Raw genomic sequence first — 15,725 nt, forward strand, 5'->3', positions numbered from 1 at the left:
TCTCCTATGGCCTAGAGAGTCCCATGTAACATTTAACATAGGACAACAAGAAACATTTTTACTAATAGAAATTTCCATATATGTGCTAGTATTGGGGTGACTTTGTATTGGGCTTAGTTAAAGGTGGCTACTGAGTGCTTGGCTAAAGCCTCTACTTGTAATTTATATCAATAGAGATGCCTCCCAAGACAAATATGTCTAAGAGATAAAACCATTATAAAACCTGATGTCTAGCCTTGACAATATTCTAATTATGAGGAATCACTGGAAAGTAGGAAATGACTTGTCCCAGGAGATAAGGACATCCCCAAGTGCATTCTCCAGTCCTATTATAAGGAAAGGGGTTCTATCCATTATCTCCACAAGTCTATAGTTAACCTCATGGAATGGGGTACACTCTGACTTTTAAGGAGCAATTTTGTTACCCAGCCACATAGAATTGATTAAGGTGACAGCTGAGTTACACAAATTGTTTTGGAGTCCATCCCATTGTCCAGATGTTTAAATAATCATATGCCCTAAAGGTCTCTTTTATTATCCCCACAGAGTAACAAGCAAGAAGATTGTCTATATCTGAACTGTTATGGCAATCCCTCTGAAGTTAACCTCAAGTTGTCTAGCTTAGGCAAATAACAAACATTTAAAGCCAATCTAAACTCGAATCTAACATCTAAACAGATACTTTATTGAAACACATTTTTCTCTCTAAACTTACACTCATTTCCAGAGATAGCCAAATCAGGACTCTTTGTTTGAAAAACAAGTCCAGTTTTAACAAAATTAGCCGAATTGTTTACATAAGCTCAGCAAGAACACTGATTGATTATATGGATCCTTTAAAATCTGCTTTGCTGGAACTTTTGATAAGGAATCTCTAGACTGAACTTTTAATAGCCTTTTGAGGCCAGAGTCAAGCCAAACATTTGTCATCAGACTTGCCTGCAATACCTATAGAAGCTGTATTCCTCCTCTAGAGGTCACCAATATACCCTGCACCTTCCAGGAAGCGACTTCTTTACTCACCTGGTCAGGCTGCTGGGAAATCCGTAACAAGATATCAGGCCAAATTCTCAAGGGGCTTTATTGGCTTCAAAAACTCAACCTTAATTCCTTAAAGCTGTCTAATCCTATCCAGGTCTATGCAGTTCTATTTTAAACATGACATTCCAGTCATGCCTTAGTAATATCACCAGTGTTTCCAATGGTGTCCTGTTGCCGGGAGAACAGATTCTCATGGAACTTACACAAATTATTATAATTGCCATGGAAGAAAGAATACTCACTGAGTTTCGAATTCTGGAGGGTTCAGGTAGGGAGAAAAGATAAATGCTTCAATTTTTTCAGAAAGGAATATTTTGTCATTTTCTTTAATTCATTCAGTCCTATGTTTTTATTATTATTTAGTTTAAACACAGCTTTCCCATTAGTTCTGGAAATTCTTACCCAGGTCAGTTTAAGATTTTAAATATATCAAACACATGTATTTGTCAAAAATCCTGTCAGCTCAGGTCATGATCCTGGGATCCTGGGATCAAGTCCCACATCCAGCGCCTTGCTCAGTGGGAAGCCTGCTTCTCCCTCTGCCTGCCACTCCCCCTTCTTGTGTGCTCTCTCCCTGACAAATAAATAAAATCTTAAAAAATATATATTTTCTATGAATCTTCTTGAAGGCAAAATACATTTGGCAAAAGCATCAGAACAGTAACAATACATGACAAAAAAATCAGAAATGGACATGGTTAAAGATCTGTTCTCTAAAATAGCTGTAGCATTTACCCATACAATACAACCTAAGGTTTATCACTACTGTTTTGACAATGCTGTCCAAGTAATTTTACATGCCAATAAAAAAGCCAAATTAGTAAAAAAGTCTTCATCTACAAGGTAAATCTTGTAAATCTGTTGAAAATCTCAGAAAGTTTAAAGCACATGCCTAAAACATATTACAGAACATTATAAATCTCATATTTATATTTAACCAAAGTGACAATAAGAGATTCTAGAGGAAATCATATATTTGGTAGCAATGGATAGAGCCTTCAACATTGAGAATGTTGTTTGTTTATTTGTTTGTTTGTTTATTTATTTATTTATTTATTTATTTATTTATTTATTTAAAAGTAGGCTCCATACCCAATGTGAGGCTTGAACTCAAAACCCTAAGATCAAGAGTTGCATGCTCTACAACTGATCCAGACTGGTGCTCTGAGAAGTTTTAACTTCCTTAAGTAATAAAAGACCTGGTAAAAACAAAACATAGATGGACTGGTTTTTTAGGTAGTTAAAGAAAAAAAAACAACAACTGGTTTTCTGGGCAGAAAAATGAGAAGAAAAAGCTTTCTGTAAATTTTATTATCAGGAGCAGACTAGCAATCCAAATAAACTTTATCTTTTTAACAAATAGAAAAGCAGATTTTCAAACTTATACCAATGTACTTTAAAATCCATTCATTTTCAACCGTACTCCTGATCCCTTATAACAAAATTTCTAAAGATTTCCCTTCACAAACCTTCTACAGCTTTCCTTTTCATTCAGAATTCATCCTAAGCCTTTTCTTAGCAAACAGTTTCATTTTAGGACAGAATAACCTCTCCCCCATCTTGATAATATGTATCCCCATTCTTTATATATTTTTATTATAAATAAACATATTTTCTTGAGTACAGAATTGGCTTCTGTTATTGCCATCAATTTTAATTACATTTAGCAGAATTTAAATTCTTAGAAACTTTAGTCTCTAGTGAAAATTAAGTAGTAACCAACTGTGAACTGTCACTTACACAAGAATTCTTTAGATCTGAAATTCATGACTATATTTTAATTCTAAAAACTTAAGATTTTCTCTAGTACTGTTTTTCAGAAAAGCATAACACATGGTTACCAGCAGATCCAAGTATCTTCAAAGTCTCTGCAATTAGCAGCCAAAAAGCACAAAACTATCTTCAGTCATCAATACTTTACTTGTTTATCTTATTTGGAAAAGACTTTATTACCCAATGAACTCAATCAAATTTATCATTTAACTTAGCAAATCTTCAAAGAGTCAGGATACCAAAGATTTTGAAAGCTATTAAAAGTCTTATATATAAATATGTTCATGTATTTAACCTACCTGTTTTTTGACTATTATCCATTAAAATATTTGAGACAGACAAAATTAACCATCATTTTAATTCATCTTCTTGATGACAAATTGCAACAGAGATCCCATGAGCTTATTTGAGTTTTAGCAAAACTTGGTAGAATAAAAGTTTTATATTTAATGCTGATAACTCCAAAGACATGTCTACCTTAATTAAACTAACAATCTTAAATCAGTTTAAATATAAATATGTTGCACCTGGTTTCACTTAAAGGTCAATCAATGTGTTCCCCACTGTCAAGGAAAAGGAAGGGGCAGTTAAAGTCTAAAGGAACCCTTGGGACCCTGAATCTTGATTAAGTATGTCCTCCAGGTTGAACCTCATAAAGAGGTGGCCCAACAGCTTGGGGTGCTCTTTGCTCCTTAATACCAAGCATAGGAAGAGCACCAGCCAATAACACTGGAGGCATGAGGATGGGAGAGGAGCCAGTTATGCAAGCTGCACCCATAGTAGGGCAGAAACAGGAGGGGGAGGTAGAGGCAAAAGAGGTGAGGTGCCATCAGCAAGACTGGAGGAAGATAACAGTCCAGAGTGCAAAGAAATTGGACTCCAAGTAGCAAAGCTGGTCAGCTCGTTCAGAGGAAGAGACACACATTTTCTATCCACCAACAAAATGTGAAAATAGGCAACACATGTTGGGCTGGAGAAGACAGGGAACCTCCCCAAAACAAAAGGAGTTTCAGGAGCTGCTTGGGAGTATTCCTTAAAGTCCCTGTCTTGAGGTAGATAGACCAGATAATTGGCTCCAATTATCATAGCCATAAACCTAGAAGTGAATGAGGGAGGAAAGCCCATATACAATGATAGGCAATATTCATCCAGTTCTCTCAAAACATATTCCATATCTGACACACAAAAGAAGAAGCAAAGAGGAGATGAGTGATTCAGGAAAATAGAGGGAGACATGTACAGGATCTTGGCAGCAACCAGTTTACAAGAGAGACAAGGTGGAGGCACATAGAAAACATGACAGATCATAGGTGACTTGGTGGAGTAACAGAAGTAGAAGGGTTGATGCAGCTGATCTGATGGTGGATCGAAGGGTAGAGGGTAAGGAGAGTGGTGTCCTTAGGCCACCTAAAGGAGGATGGACAGATCAGCATTTTGGTACTGGACCATAAGGGTCTAACCATATGGGATTTTGGTCCATTTTTCCTGACACCCACAAAAGTGTTCTAACTTATAAACAGTATTAACATTTAAGGACCCATTTATGGCCATTTTTCATCATCCTCCAGAGAACATTGAAGCCAGGCATTATTATAGAAGAAGATGAGGTGCTTCTTTAAATCCTGTTGTCCAAATTGACTCCAATGTGTTAGCAGGCAACCCAAAAGGGAATCCTTTGGGACTGAGAAAGGTGATCCCATAGTCAATCCCTACAAAATGAGGAAAGTACACTAACAACCTAGAAGTCCATTACCAAGATCCCCCTCAGTTTCCAAATAGCATCACCTCAAGAATATTGCTGAAGTTTCCTGGGATTTAGAGAGGTGGAAGACACCTCTCTTGACCACTCTGACACCTTTTTTCTACCTGAGAAGGGATGTTGACCTCCTTTCACTTCCCTATTGCATCCTAGGCTACAACAGGTGCTGGTGAATGGAATTAATACCACAAAGATTGGGACTTCTTTCCATTTTGAGGGAGTCAATATATTTGGTAACCAATAACAATACCATTTGTGAGCCTCTAGATCTAACATGAATGAATGGGGTAGAGGTCCTGGCCTTTGTGAAGAAGGGGCAGCTATTTTATATCATAGTACGAATCATACACCTAAGCTGGAAGTACTTTCAATCTGAGGGCAATCTCTGCTTGCACCACCCTCATAACATCAATATAGTCACCAACCTAGAAACTTTCTTAGCCTCCTTGTCTCAGAGTTGTTTATGGAGTTTTAGCGGACTGGCATTATTGTTTTAGTTATTGGTCACTGATGATTGAAAATCTTCAGCCATACTCTGTCCCCAGAGACTATGGGGTGGGGGACATAGTTCTAATCCTGTAACCCTCTAAACACATGGGTCATTACTCTGCAGATTAGCCCTCATCCTGAAATTATCTTGGGGCCGCATCTTGAGTCACCTCAATAACATGAACTCAATAACATGAACTTGGGAGTGACAAAGCAGGATCATTTTAAAAAACAAACAAAAACTGCTAGTATAAATGAACAAATTTCAAAGGTTTTAGGAACTTTGTGTGGGAAACAGATGATCTTATGTATAGTACTGCAGGCATTTTTTCAAACTATTACAAAAATTAAGCATATCCTTGTCGAGAAATAATGACCCCGCTAGCCATTGTTGAATATCTGTGTGGTATATTTCCAGGCTACTTTAAAAAATCATCTCCTGAGTTGGTGATAGGGAAAGAGTACCATCATGTAAGAATAGAATAAGGCAGAGACCTAATCATCAAAACTGTTACATTCAATTGATGGGATAGTTTGATTAGTTTAGGAAAATTTCCATGTCTTAATTTTCTAAATTCTTGATTTAGCAAACAATTATTTCATTGGTCTTAATATGTGGTTTTACAATTTTTGTTGAGCATATAGGCTTATTTTTAAATTGTTAAATATTTTAGGTTTAGGGAAATAATGAAGATATCCACTGAAGACTTTTAAGAACATGAAAACTTTTTTTTAAGTAGGAAATAGTATTTTATTTTATTTTATTTTTATTTTTTATTAACATATAATGTATTATTTGTTTCAGGGGTACAGGTCTGTGATTCATCAGTCTTACACAATACACAGTGCTCACCATAGTACATACCCTCCCCAGTGTCCATCACCCAGCCACTCCATCCCTCCCACCTCCCTCCTCTCCAGCAACCCTCAGTTTGTTTCCTGAGACTGAGTCTCTTATGGTTTGTCTCCTTCTCTGCTTTCATCTTGTTTCATTTTCCCTCCCTTCCCCTATGACATGAACATGAAAACTTTTGATTAAAATATGATTGTACAAGATAATATGTTTATAGATGCTTGCATTAATACAGAATATCATGCCCCCCAGTTCTTTTTCTGAACTAATCACATTGAATAATCACACTGAGTCCCAGTGAATATATCTTCTTTTGATAACTATTAATTATTTTTAGTTTTTTAAAAGTATTAAATTAACTTATTGATTAAAGTCTTAAGCTCCGTTTGAATAATTTTTTCTACCTATAAAACAGGCCCATTACATTCAAGCAATAGGATAGTTTGATTAGTTAAGGAAAATGTTTTTATTTAATATCTTAATCTTTGAATTGTATTATTTAACAGACAATTATGTCCCGAGTTTTCTTTTTTTATTTAAATTTAATTAGCCAACATATAGTATATCATTAGTTTTTGATATGTCAGTGATTCATTAGTAGTGTATAACACCCAGTGCTCATCATAATACCTGGCCTCCTTAATGCCCATCACCCAATAAACCCATCTGCCCACCCATCTCCTTGTCTGAACCCTCAGTTTGTTTCCCAGAGTCAAGAGTCTCTCAAGGTTTGTCTCCCGCTCTGATTTCTTCCAATTCAGTTTTCCCTCCCTTCCCTATCATCCTCTGCACTAGTCTTTATACTTCACATATGAGTGAATCCATATAATTATCTTTCTCTTATTAACTTATTTCACTTAACATAATACCCTCCAGTTCTAGCCATATTGATGTAAGTCGTAGGTATTCATTCTTTCTAATTGCTGGGTAATACTCCATTGTATATATGAACCACATTTTTTTTATCTATTCATCTGTTGAAGGGCATCTTGGCTCCTTCCCCAGTTTGGCTTTGGGGACATTGCTGCAATGAACATTGGGGTGAATGTGCCGCTTCTTTTCACTACATCTGTATCTTGGGGGTAAATACCTAGTAGTGCAATTGCTGTGTTGGAGGGTAGCTCTATTTTTAACTTTTTGAGGAACCTCCATATTGTTGTCCAGAGTGGCTATACCAGCTTGCCTTTCCACCAGCAGTGTAAGAGGGTTTCCCTTTCTCCACATCCTCACCGACATTTTTTGCTCCCTGTATTGTTAATTTTAGCCATTCTAACTGGTGTAAGATGATATCTCATTGTGGTTTTGATTCGTATTTCCCTAAAGACAAGTGATGTGGAGCATTTTTTCAAGTGTCTCTTAGCAATTTGTATGTCTTCTTTGGAGAAGTGTCTCTTTTTGTCTTCTGCCCATTTCTTGACTGGCTTATTTGTTTTTTGAGTGTTGAATTTGATGAGTTCTTTATAGATCTTGGATACCAGCCCTTTATCTGATATGTCATTTGCAAATATCTGCTCCCATTCTGTAGGTTGCCTTTTAGTTTTGTTGACTCTATCCTTTGCCGTGCAGAAGTTTTTTTGTCTTGATGAAGTCCCAATAATTTATTTTTGCTTTTGCTTCCCTTGTCTTTAGAGACATGTCTTGCAAGAATTTGCTGTGGCCAATGTTGAAGAGTTTACTGCCTATGCTCTCCTCTAGGATTTTGATGGATTCCTGTCTCACATTATGTGTTTCATCCATTTTGAGTTTATATTTGTGTATGGTGCAAGAGAATGTTCCAGTTTCATTCTTCTGTAAGTGGCTGTCCAATTTTCCCAGCACCATTTATTGAAGATATTTTCTTTTTTCCATTGGATAGTCTTTCCTGCTCTGTAGAAGATTAGTTGACCATAGAGTTGAGGATCCATTTCTGGGCTCTCTACTCTGTTCCATTGATCTATGTGCTTGTTTTTGTGTCAATAGCATACTGTCTCGATGAGCACAGCTTTGTAATAGAGTTTGAAGTCCCGCATTGTGATGACCAAAGCTTTGGTTTTCTTTTGCAATATTCTCCTGGTGATTTGGGGTCTTTTCTGGTTCCATATAAATTTTAGGATTGTTTGATCTAGCTCTTTAAAAAATGTCAATGTTATTTTGATAGGGATTGCATTGAATGTGTAGATGGCTCTGAGCAGCTTAGATACTTTAACAATGTTTATTCTTCCAATCCTTGAGCATGGAATGTTTTTCCATCTCTTTATGTCTTCCTCAATTTCACTCATAAGTGTTCTGGAGTTTCTAGAGGAGAGATCCTTTACCTCTTTGGTTAGGTTTATTCCTAGGTCTCTTATGGTTTTTGGTGCAATTGTAAATGGGATCAATTCCTTAATTTATCTTTCTTTAGTCACATTATTAGTGTATAGCAACACAACTGATTTCTCTGCATTGATTTTTTTATCCTGCCATGTTGCTGAATTGCTGTATGAGTTCTAGCAATTTTGGGGTGGAGTCTTTTATTTTTTTCACATTAAGTATCATGTCATCGGTGAAGAGAAAGAGTTTGACTTCTTTGCCAATTTGAACGCCTTTATTTTCTTTTTGTTGTCTGACTGCTGAGGCTAGAACTTCTAGTATTATGTTAAACAACAGTGGTGAGAGTGGGCATCCCTGTCATGTCATGAGTTGTCATTCATGACTTTGCAATTAACCCTGAGCATATAGGTTTATTTTAAAAATATTAAGTGGTTTAGGGATTAGGACAGTAGCATAAACCTGGTGAAGACAATTTGGAATACAAATCCCTCTTCAATTTACATATGTTAGGAGAGCATAATATATTTGTACCTGCTTGCTTTAACAGCTGACTATTACTTCCAGTTCTTTTCCTGACATGGACATAGTATATCACCTCTCAGTGACTATTTCTTCTTTTGATACCTATTTTTACCCATTCTTGTTTATAATTTGTCAGTCATTTTAAAACTGATAAGTAAATCTGAAACTAATATAACACTGTATGTTAATTATATTTGAATTTTTTAAGCTAACTGATTAAAGTTGTAAGCCTATATTGCATTTGATTTTTATTTTCAACTACAGAACAGGCTTATTAACATGAATTATCATAAATATCCCTTTGGCTAATGCAATTGATCTGTTTGTGCCTGTCAGATTACTTAAGTACATTAAAAAATAATTCACAGTTGGTTAAACTGAGAGGTGTGTTATACTTCCTTTCCTTTCCTGTGGGAAGTTCCAAAGAGTTCCATATCTACAGCAGCTTTTAATTTTTGCAGAGCTGTGAGGACTAGATTAAAAGCAAGAGCAATGATCTCAAGACTTAATTAGTTGTCATTTCATCCAGAATATTCCTGGACAGGTGCTGAATACTGCAACAATAATGAGAAAGTCTACCCACCCAGCTCATGTGATTGTGTATTAAAGGTGTTCCCACACATTAATTTTGGGAGAATATCATACCACAAAAGTCTCTCCAATACCTAAATTGTTCCTCTTTATGTATTGCTTTTAGCTGGAGTCATGGCAAAGTTTTTCACCAACAGTGATAGTTCTTTTATTTTTTTTTTAACTGTATTTTTTAGTAATTTCAAAAGACTACTTGTAAACATGATTAAGATATATACAAATATCAATACAATGAATTCTCTTGTACCCCTCTTCTGTTCTAAATGATTTTCTCCTTCCTGAGAGATATCTGCCATCATGATCACTATGCTAAACTTCCCCTTAAGTATTACCACAGCAAAGTATTTTTGCCATCTGCAACCAGGGGGATTAAAACAAAAACAAATCAAAAAGTTATTGTTCAAGGGTAGGAAGCAAGATGGCGGAGGTGTAGGAGACCTGGAAATGACCCAAATCAACAAAATCATGAATGAAAGAGGAGAGATCAAAACCAACACCAAAGAAATACAAGTAATTGTAAGAACATATTATGAGCAACCCTATTCCAGCAAAGTAGATAACCTGGAAGAAATGGATGCATCCCTAGAGATGTATCAACTACCAAAACTGAACCAAGAAGGAACAGAAAACACGAACAGACCTATAACCCCTAAGGAAATTAAAGCAGTCATCAAAAATCTCCCAACAAACAAAAGGCCAGGGCCAGATGGCTTCCCAGGGGAATTGTACCAAACATTTAAAGAAGAATTAAAACCTATTCTTCCGAAAGTGTTCTAAAAAATAGAAATGGAAAGAAAACTTCCAAACTCGTTTTATGAGGCCACCATTACCTTGATTCCCAAACCAGACAAAGACCCCATCAAAAAGGAGAATTACTGAACTATACCCTTGATGAACATGGATGCAAAAATTCACAGCAAAATACTAGCCAATAGGATACAACAGTACATTAAAAAGATTATTCACCGTGACCAAGTGGGATTTATCCCTGGGATGCAAGGTTGGCTCAACATCTGCAATCAATCAATGTGCTACAATACATTAATAAAAGAAAGAACAAGAACGATATGATCCTCTCAATAGTTGCAGAAACAGCATTTGATGCAGTACAGCATCCTTTCTTGATCAAAACTCTTCAGAGTATAGGGATAGAGGGTACATACCTCAATATCATAAAAGCCATCTAAGAAAAACCCACAGTGAATATCATTCTCAATGGGGAAAAAGTGAGAGCTTTCCCCCTAAGGTCAGGGACACGGCTGGGATGTCCACTCTCACCACTGCTATTCAACATAGTATTAGAAGTCCTAGCCACAGCAATCAGACAACAAAAAGAAATCAAAGGCATCCAAATCAGCAAAGAAGAAGTCAAACTCTCACTCTTTGCAGATGATATGATAGTTTATGTGGAAAATCCCAAAGACTCCACCCCAAAACTGCTAGAACTCATACAGGAATTCAGTAAAGTGGCAGGATGTAAAATCAATGCACAGAAATCAGTGGCATTCCTATACACCAACAACGAGACAGAAGAAAGAGAAATTAAGGAGTTGATCCCATTTACGACTGCACCCAAAACCATAAGATACCTAGGAATAAATCTAACCAAAGAGGCAAAGGATCTGTCCTCAAAAAACTCTAAAATACTCATGAAAGAAATTGAGGAAGACACAAAGAAATGGAAAAACGTTCCATGCTCATGGATGGGAAGAACAAATATTGTGAAGATGTCAATACTACCTAGAGCAATCTACACATTCAATGCAATCCCCATGAAAATACCATCCACTTTTTTTCAAAGAAATGGAACAAATAATCCTAAAATTTGTATGGAACCAGAAAAGACCACGCATAGCCAGAGGAAGGTTGAAAAAGAAAAGCAAAGCTGGCAGCATCACAATTCCGGACTTCCAGCTCTATTACAAAGCTGTCATCATCAAGACAGTATGATACTGGCAGAAAAACAGACACATAGATCAATGGAACAGAATAGAGTGCCCAGAAATGGACCCTCAACTCTATGGTCAACTAATCTTTGACAAAGCAGGAAAGAATGTCCAATGGAAAAAAGACAGTCTCTTCAACAAAGGGTGTTAGGAAAATTGGATAGCCACATGCAGAAAAATGAAACTGGACCATTTTCTTACACCACACACAAAAATAGACTCCAAATGGTTGAAAGGCCTCAATGTGAGACAGGATTCCATCAAAATCCTAAAGGAGAACACAGGCCGCAACCCTTCGACTTCAGCCGCAGCAACTTCTTCCTAGAAACATCGCCAAAGGCAAGGGAAGCAAGGGCAAAAATTAACTATTGGGACCTCATCAAGATAAAAAGCTTCTGCACAGCAAAGGAAGCAGTCAACAAAACCAAAAGACAACCGACAGAATGGGAGAAGATATTTGCAAATGACATATCAGATAAAGGGCTAATATCCAAAATGTATAAGGAACTTATCAAACTCAACACCCAAAGAACAAAGAATCCAATCCAGAAATGGGCAGAAGACATGAACAGACATTTTTCCAAAGAAGACATCCAAATGGCCAACAGACAAATGGAAAAGTGCTCAATATCGCTCGGCATCAGGGAAATCCAAATCAAAACCTCAATGAGATCCCACCTCACACCACTCAGAATGGCTAAAATTAACAAGTCAGGAAAGGACAGATGTTGGCGGGGATGTGGAGAAAGGAGAACCCTCCTACACTGTTGGTGGGAATGCAAGCTGGTGCAGCCACTCTGGAAAACAGTATGGAGGTTCCTCAAAGAATTAAAAATAGAGCTGCCCATTGATTTTAAGTGGATAATAACATAGAAGTATCTCAAATACATGCAATATAAAATATAAACTTCAATTCAAAATTGATGTAACAGAAATTTTAGTATTTTATTTTTTTAAATATTTTATTTATTTGACAGAGAGATACAGCGAGAGAGGGAACACCAGCAGTGGGAGTGGGAGAGGGAGAAGCAGGCTCCCTGCCGAGCAGGGAGCCCGATGTGGGACTCGATTCCAGGACCCCAGGATCATGACCTGAGCCTAATGACTGAGCCACCCAGGTGCCACTATATGTAGTTTTTAAAAAAGATTTTACTTATTTATTTATTTGCTCTGCGGGAAGCCTGCTTCTCCCTCTCCCACTCCCACTGCTTGTGTTCCTGCTCTCACTAACTCTCTCTCTGTCAAATAAATAAATAAAATCTTTAAAAAAATAAAAATAAATAAATACAATAAAAAACTATATACATATGCCATATATATATTATTGAATTAAACCATGATTGTGATATGCTCATTATTGTGTCTTATTTATAGCTATTTTGATGCACAGAATATCTGTATCATTTAATGATACTCTGGGTATTGCTCATATATGCTAGATACTTAAAACAATGTAATATTTATGAAAGGTTTTGCACATTTAAAATTTTTCGCTGCTTACCAATTAATTTACATAAATAGTAAATAAGGATTTGCTATCTTATAGATTATGAATAAATTCCAATCCTAAAATCTTGGTAATCATTAATCTATTTTTGTTTTTGATAGAGTGAATTTGTAAGGGAAATACAAATGTTACATAAATATAAAAAAGAAATCATTTGCATATACATCTAATTCTACTACCATAGATACTTACAGATAAGAAAAATGAAAGCTTGAGGCTTTAGGGAAAATACAAATAATCTCTGAAAATAAAGGAGATTCTCCATGTTTTATTTGCAGGTAATGCTATATTTCAGAGTAAGTTGGACATAACTTGATTTAAGCAGGTCTTAATAAACCAGTTAGATAATTAGTCAAATTACCAGTTAATTAAAATGTGATTAATTTTATAATTAATAACTTAATCAGTTAATAAATTAATCTACCTCCTACCTTTGAGGATGTATGATTACTGGTAACAAAATTCAAATAAGTAAAACCATTTTTTATGTTCCTTAGGGTTATAAACATTTATGAAATTGACTTTTTGTCATGCACACGTTTAATCAAATTCAGCATTTTGCGAGTACATACTAGGTATAAAAATTAACTCTTGCAAGGTCTCTACACTGAGGTAAGTTCCCTCTAATCATGCGTAAACACAATGATAATGTGACCAATATGGTGGTAGGTGCTTTGTTGCAATATCTGTGGTAGCTGGAAGCCTGGCATATTGAAACCATGTACTAAACACACATGTAAAATAGAGAAATATAGCCATTTTGTGTCTCTCACCTGAAAACTGAGGTATAGTAGTTTTATATTTATTTTTCTGTACTTTTTAAGTTAAAACAATTTCTCACGACATCAAAGAAAATCTTGAGACATTAACTTAAACATATGAGAAACATGAAAAAGCCATAGCCATAATTAAGAGATATATCACTTTAATATTAACTAAAAGGCATGACTATGAGGCTCTTTCAACACAGAAGTACCCAAATTTTAGAAAACTGGGAAGGCATAATATTTCCTAACACCGTGAGTAAATTATGTGTGGCATACTAACAAGATATACAGAAATAACAGAAGTGTGATGTGTACTGCAAGATATACTTGTTATGCAATTTATTTGGATTAAAAAATATTGTATAATAACAACAGAGATGTATGATAGGATGCTAAGGCAAACATCTTGTCATGAAGTGAAAGATTAAAGACATAATTATTCCTCCAAGTCTCATTTTTTTCTGTCGTTTGACCACATCTTCTTAAATAAATGCCTAACGTTCCTTTCAAACAACTCTGACTCCTTATAATTCCTTGCTTTCCAGGCATGAACTGAGCCATGGAAGATGCAAATGACACCACACAGTATACTTCATTCTTTTAGGGCTCTTTAACTGCACTCAGACCCATCTGTTCCTCTTTTCAATGGTGCTCATGCTCTTCCTCATCTCCCTGATGGGCAATGACCTCATGATTGTGCTCAACCATGAGGACCCCAGCGGCACACACCCATGTACTTCCTGCTTAGCCAGCTCTCCCTCGTGGACATGATGCTGGTCTCCACCATAGTCCCCCAGATAGCAACCAACTACCTGATGGGCACCAGGTCCATCTCTCCTGCTGGCTGTGGAGCCCGGAGTTTACTGTTTCCCATGCTGGGAGAGGTTGAGTGCTTCCTCTTAGCGGCCATGGCCTATGGCCGCTATGTGGCCATACGTCACCCCCTGTGCTACCCCATCCTCATGAATCAGAAGCTCTGCTTGCACGTGACCACAGGCTACTGGCTTCGGGGAGGGGTGGATGGGCTGATGCAGCCTGGTGCCACTCTGAGCTTCCCTTACTGCCATTCTCGAGAAATCACCCACTTCTTTTGTGAGGCACCCACACTCACGCACCTTGCCTGTGCCCACGCTACCTTTTTTAAGTTTTTCACGTATATGTGCTGCCTCCTGATGCTCTTGATCCCTCTGTCTCCCCTTTTGGCTTCCTACAGTCTCATCTTGGCTGCTGGGCTCCGCATGCGGTCCACTGCAGCTCAGAAGAAAGCGTTTGTCACCTGCTCCTCTCACCTGGCTGTGGTGGGGCTCTTCTGTGGCACTCTCCTACTCATCTACGTGCGGCCCAAATCCTACTGCTCAGTGGCCCATGACAAGGTGGTCTCTGCTTCTTACACCATCTTCACACCTGTGTTGAACCCCCTTATCTACAGTGTGAGGAACAAAGACATCAAGGGGGCTTTGAGACAATGGCTAGAGAAACATTTTCTGGGACGTCTATAGTGAGAGGAATTGGATAAACTGGCAGCAGCCAAACGGGATCCATTATGAAATTTGTTATATCAATATATTTTGTTCTCACTTGGCCAGTTTTCACTATTGAAAAGTATATTTACTTTATATTTAGTACATTAAAATTTACATTTGTCCTGCTTTCATACATCCTTATAGTATTTTTGTTCTGGACTTTGGACCTCAGCAATAAGAGTAAATGGCTGAGGCACTGTAAGTAAAAGATATGCTAGACATTGATAAAATAAAGGAGATTTTCAACTTTTAATGTGCATGGGCCCTGCTCATTGGATCTCAAGGAAACCAAACTTTAACCATTACCAGAGTCAGCAAATTCAATTTCTGACCTTGGCACCAATTGTACATCTGATTCATTTATAAATAACCTAAAATGGAGCATATTCCAAGCATATGGCTAAGTGTAGAACCCCCCTGGTCCCATGAGACTGAAGTCAGACAGTCCTGCAGATAAACTAAGTCCTAAGTTTACAGTCCTAAGATAAGGTCTATAACTTTCTGAAATACCTTTCACCTAATGATTTGAACATTTCATGTTTTATATCCTTAGTAAAGACTGTATCCCAGGCAGTTGTCCTAACCTGGACTGGAAAAACAAAACCAAAAACAGAACAAAAACTAAAAAAAAACCTTTCTTTTAGAGATTTTAAAAGTTTGTTCAT

General features: G+C 36.9%; 1 protein-coding gene across 1 annotated transcript; it reads left to right on the forward strand.

The window, feature by feature from the left end:
• Positions 1–14,119: 14,119 nt before the first annotated feature.
• LOC135365281 (olfactory receptor 2T33-like) lies at positions 14,120–15,036 on the forward strand (the record flags this gene model as incomplete). The annotated part of the gene is given in 2 exon segments (XM_064595623.1): positions 14,120–14,249; positions 14,252–15,036. Coding segments are annotated over 2 exon segments (915 nt in total), but the record flags the coding sequence as incomplete, so codon positions are not given.
• Positions 15,037–15,725: the final 689 nt, after the last annotated feature.

Source organism: Mirounga angustirostris, unplaced genomic scaffold (assembly GCF_029215605.1).
Source record: "Mirounga angustirostris isolate CCGP_5_RB_7025 unplaced genomic scaffold, mMirAng1.0.hap1 SCAF_7, whole genome shotgun sequence".
NCBI classification, from domain to species: domain Eukaryota; kingdom Metazoa; phylum Chordata; class Mammalia; order Carnivora; family Phocidae; genus Mirounga; species Mirounga angustirostris.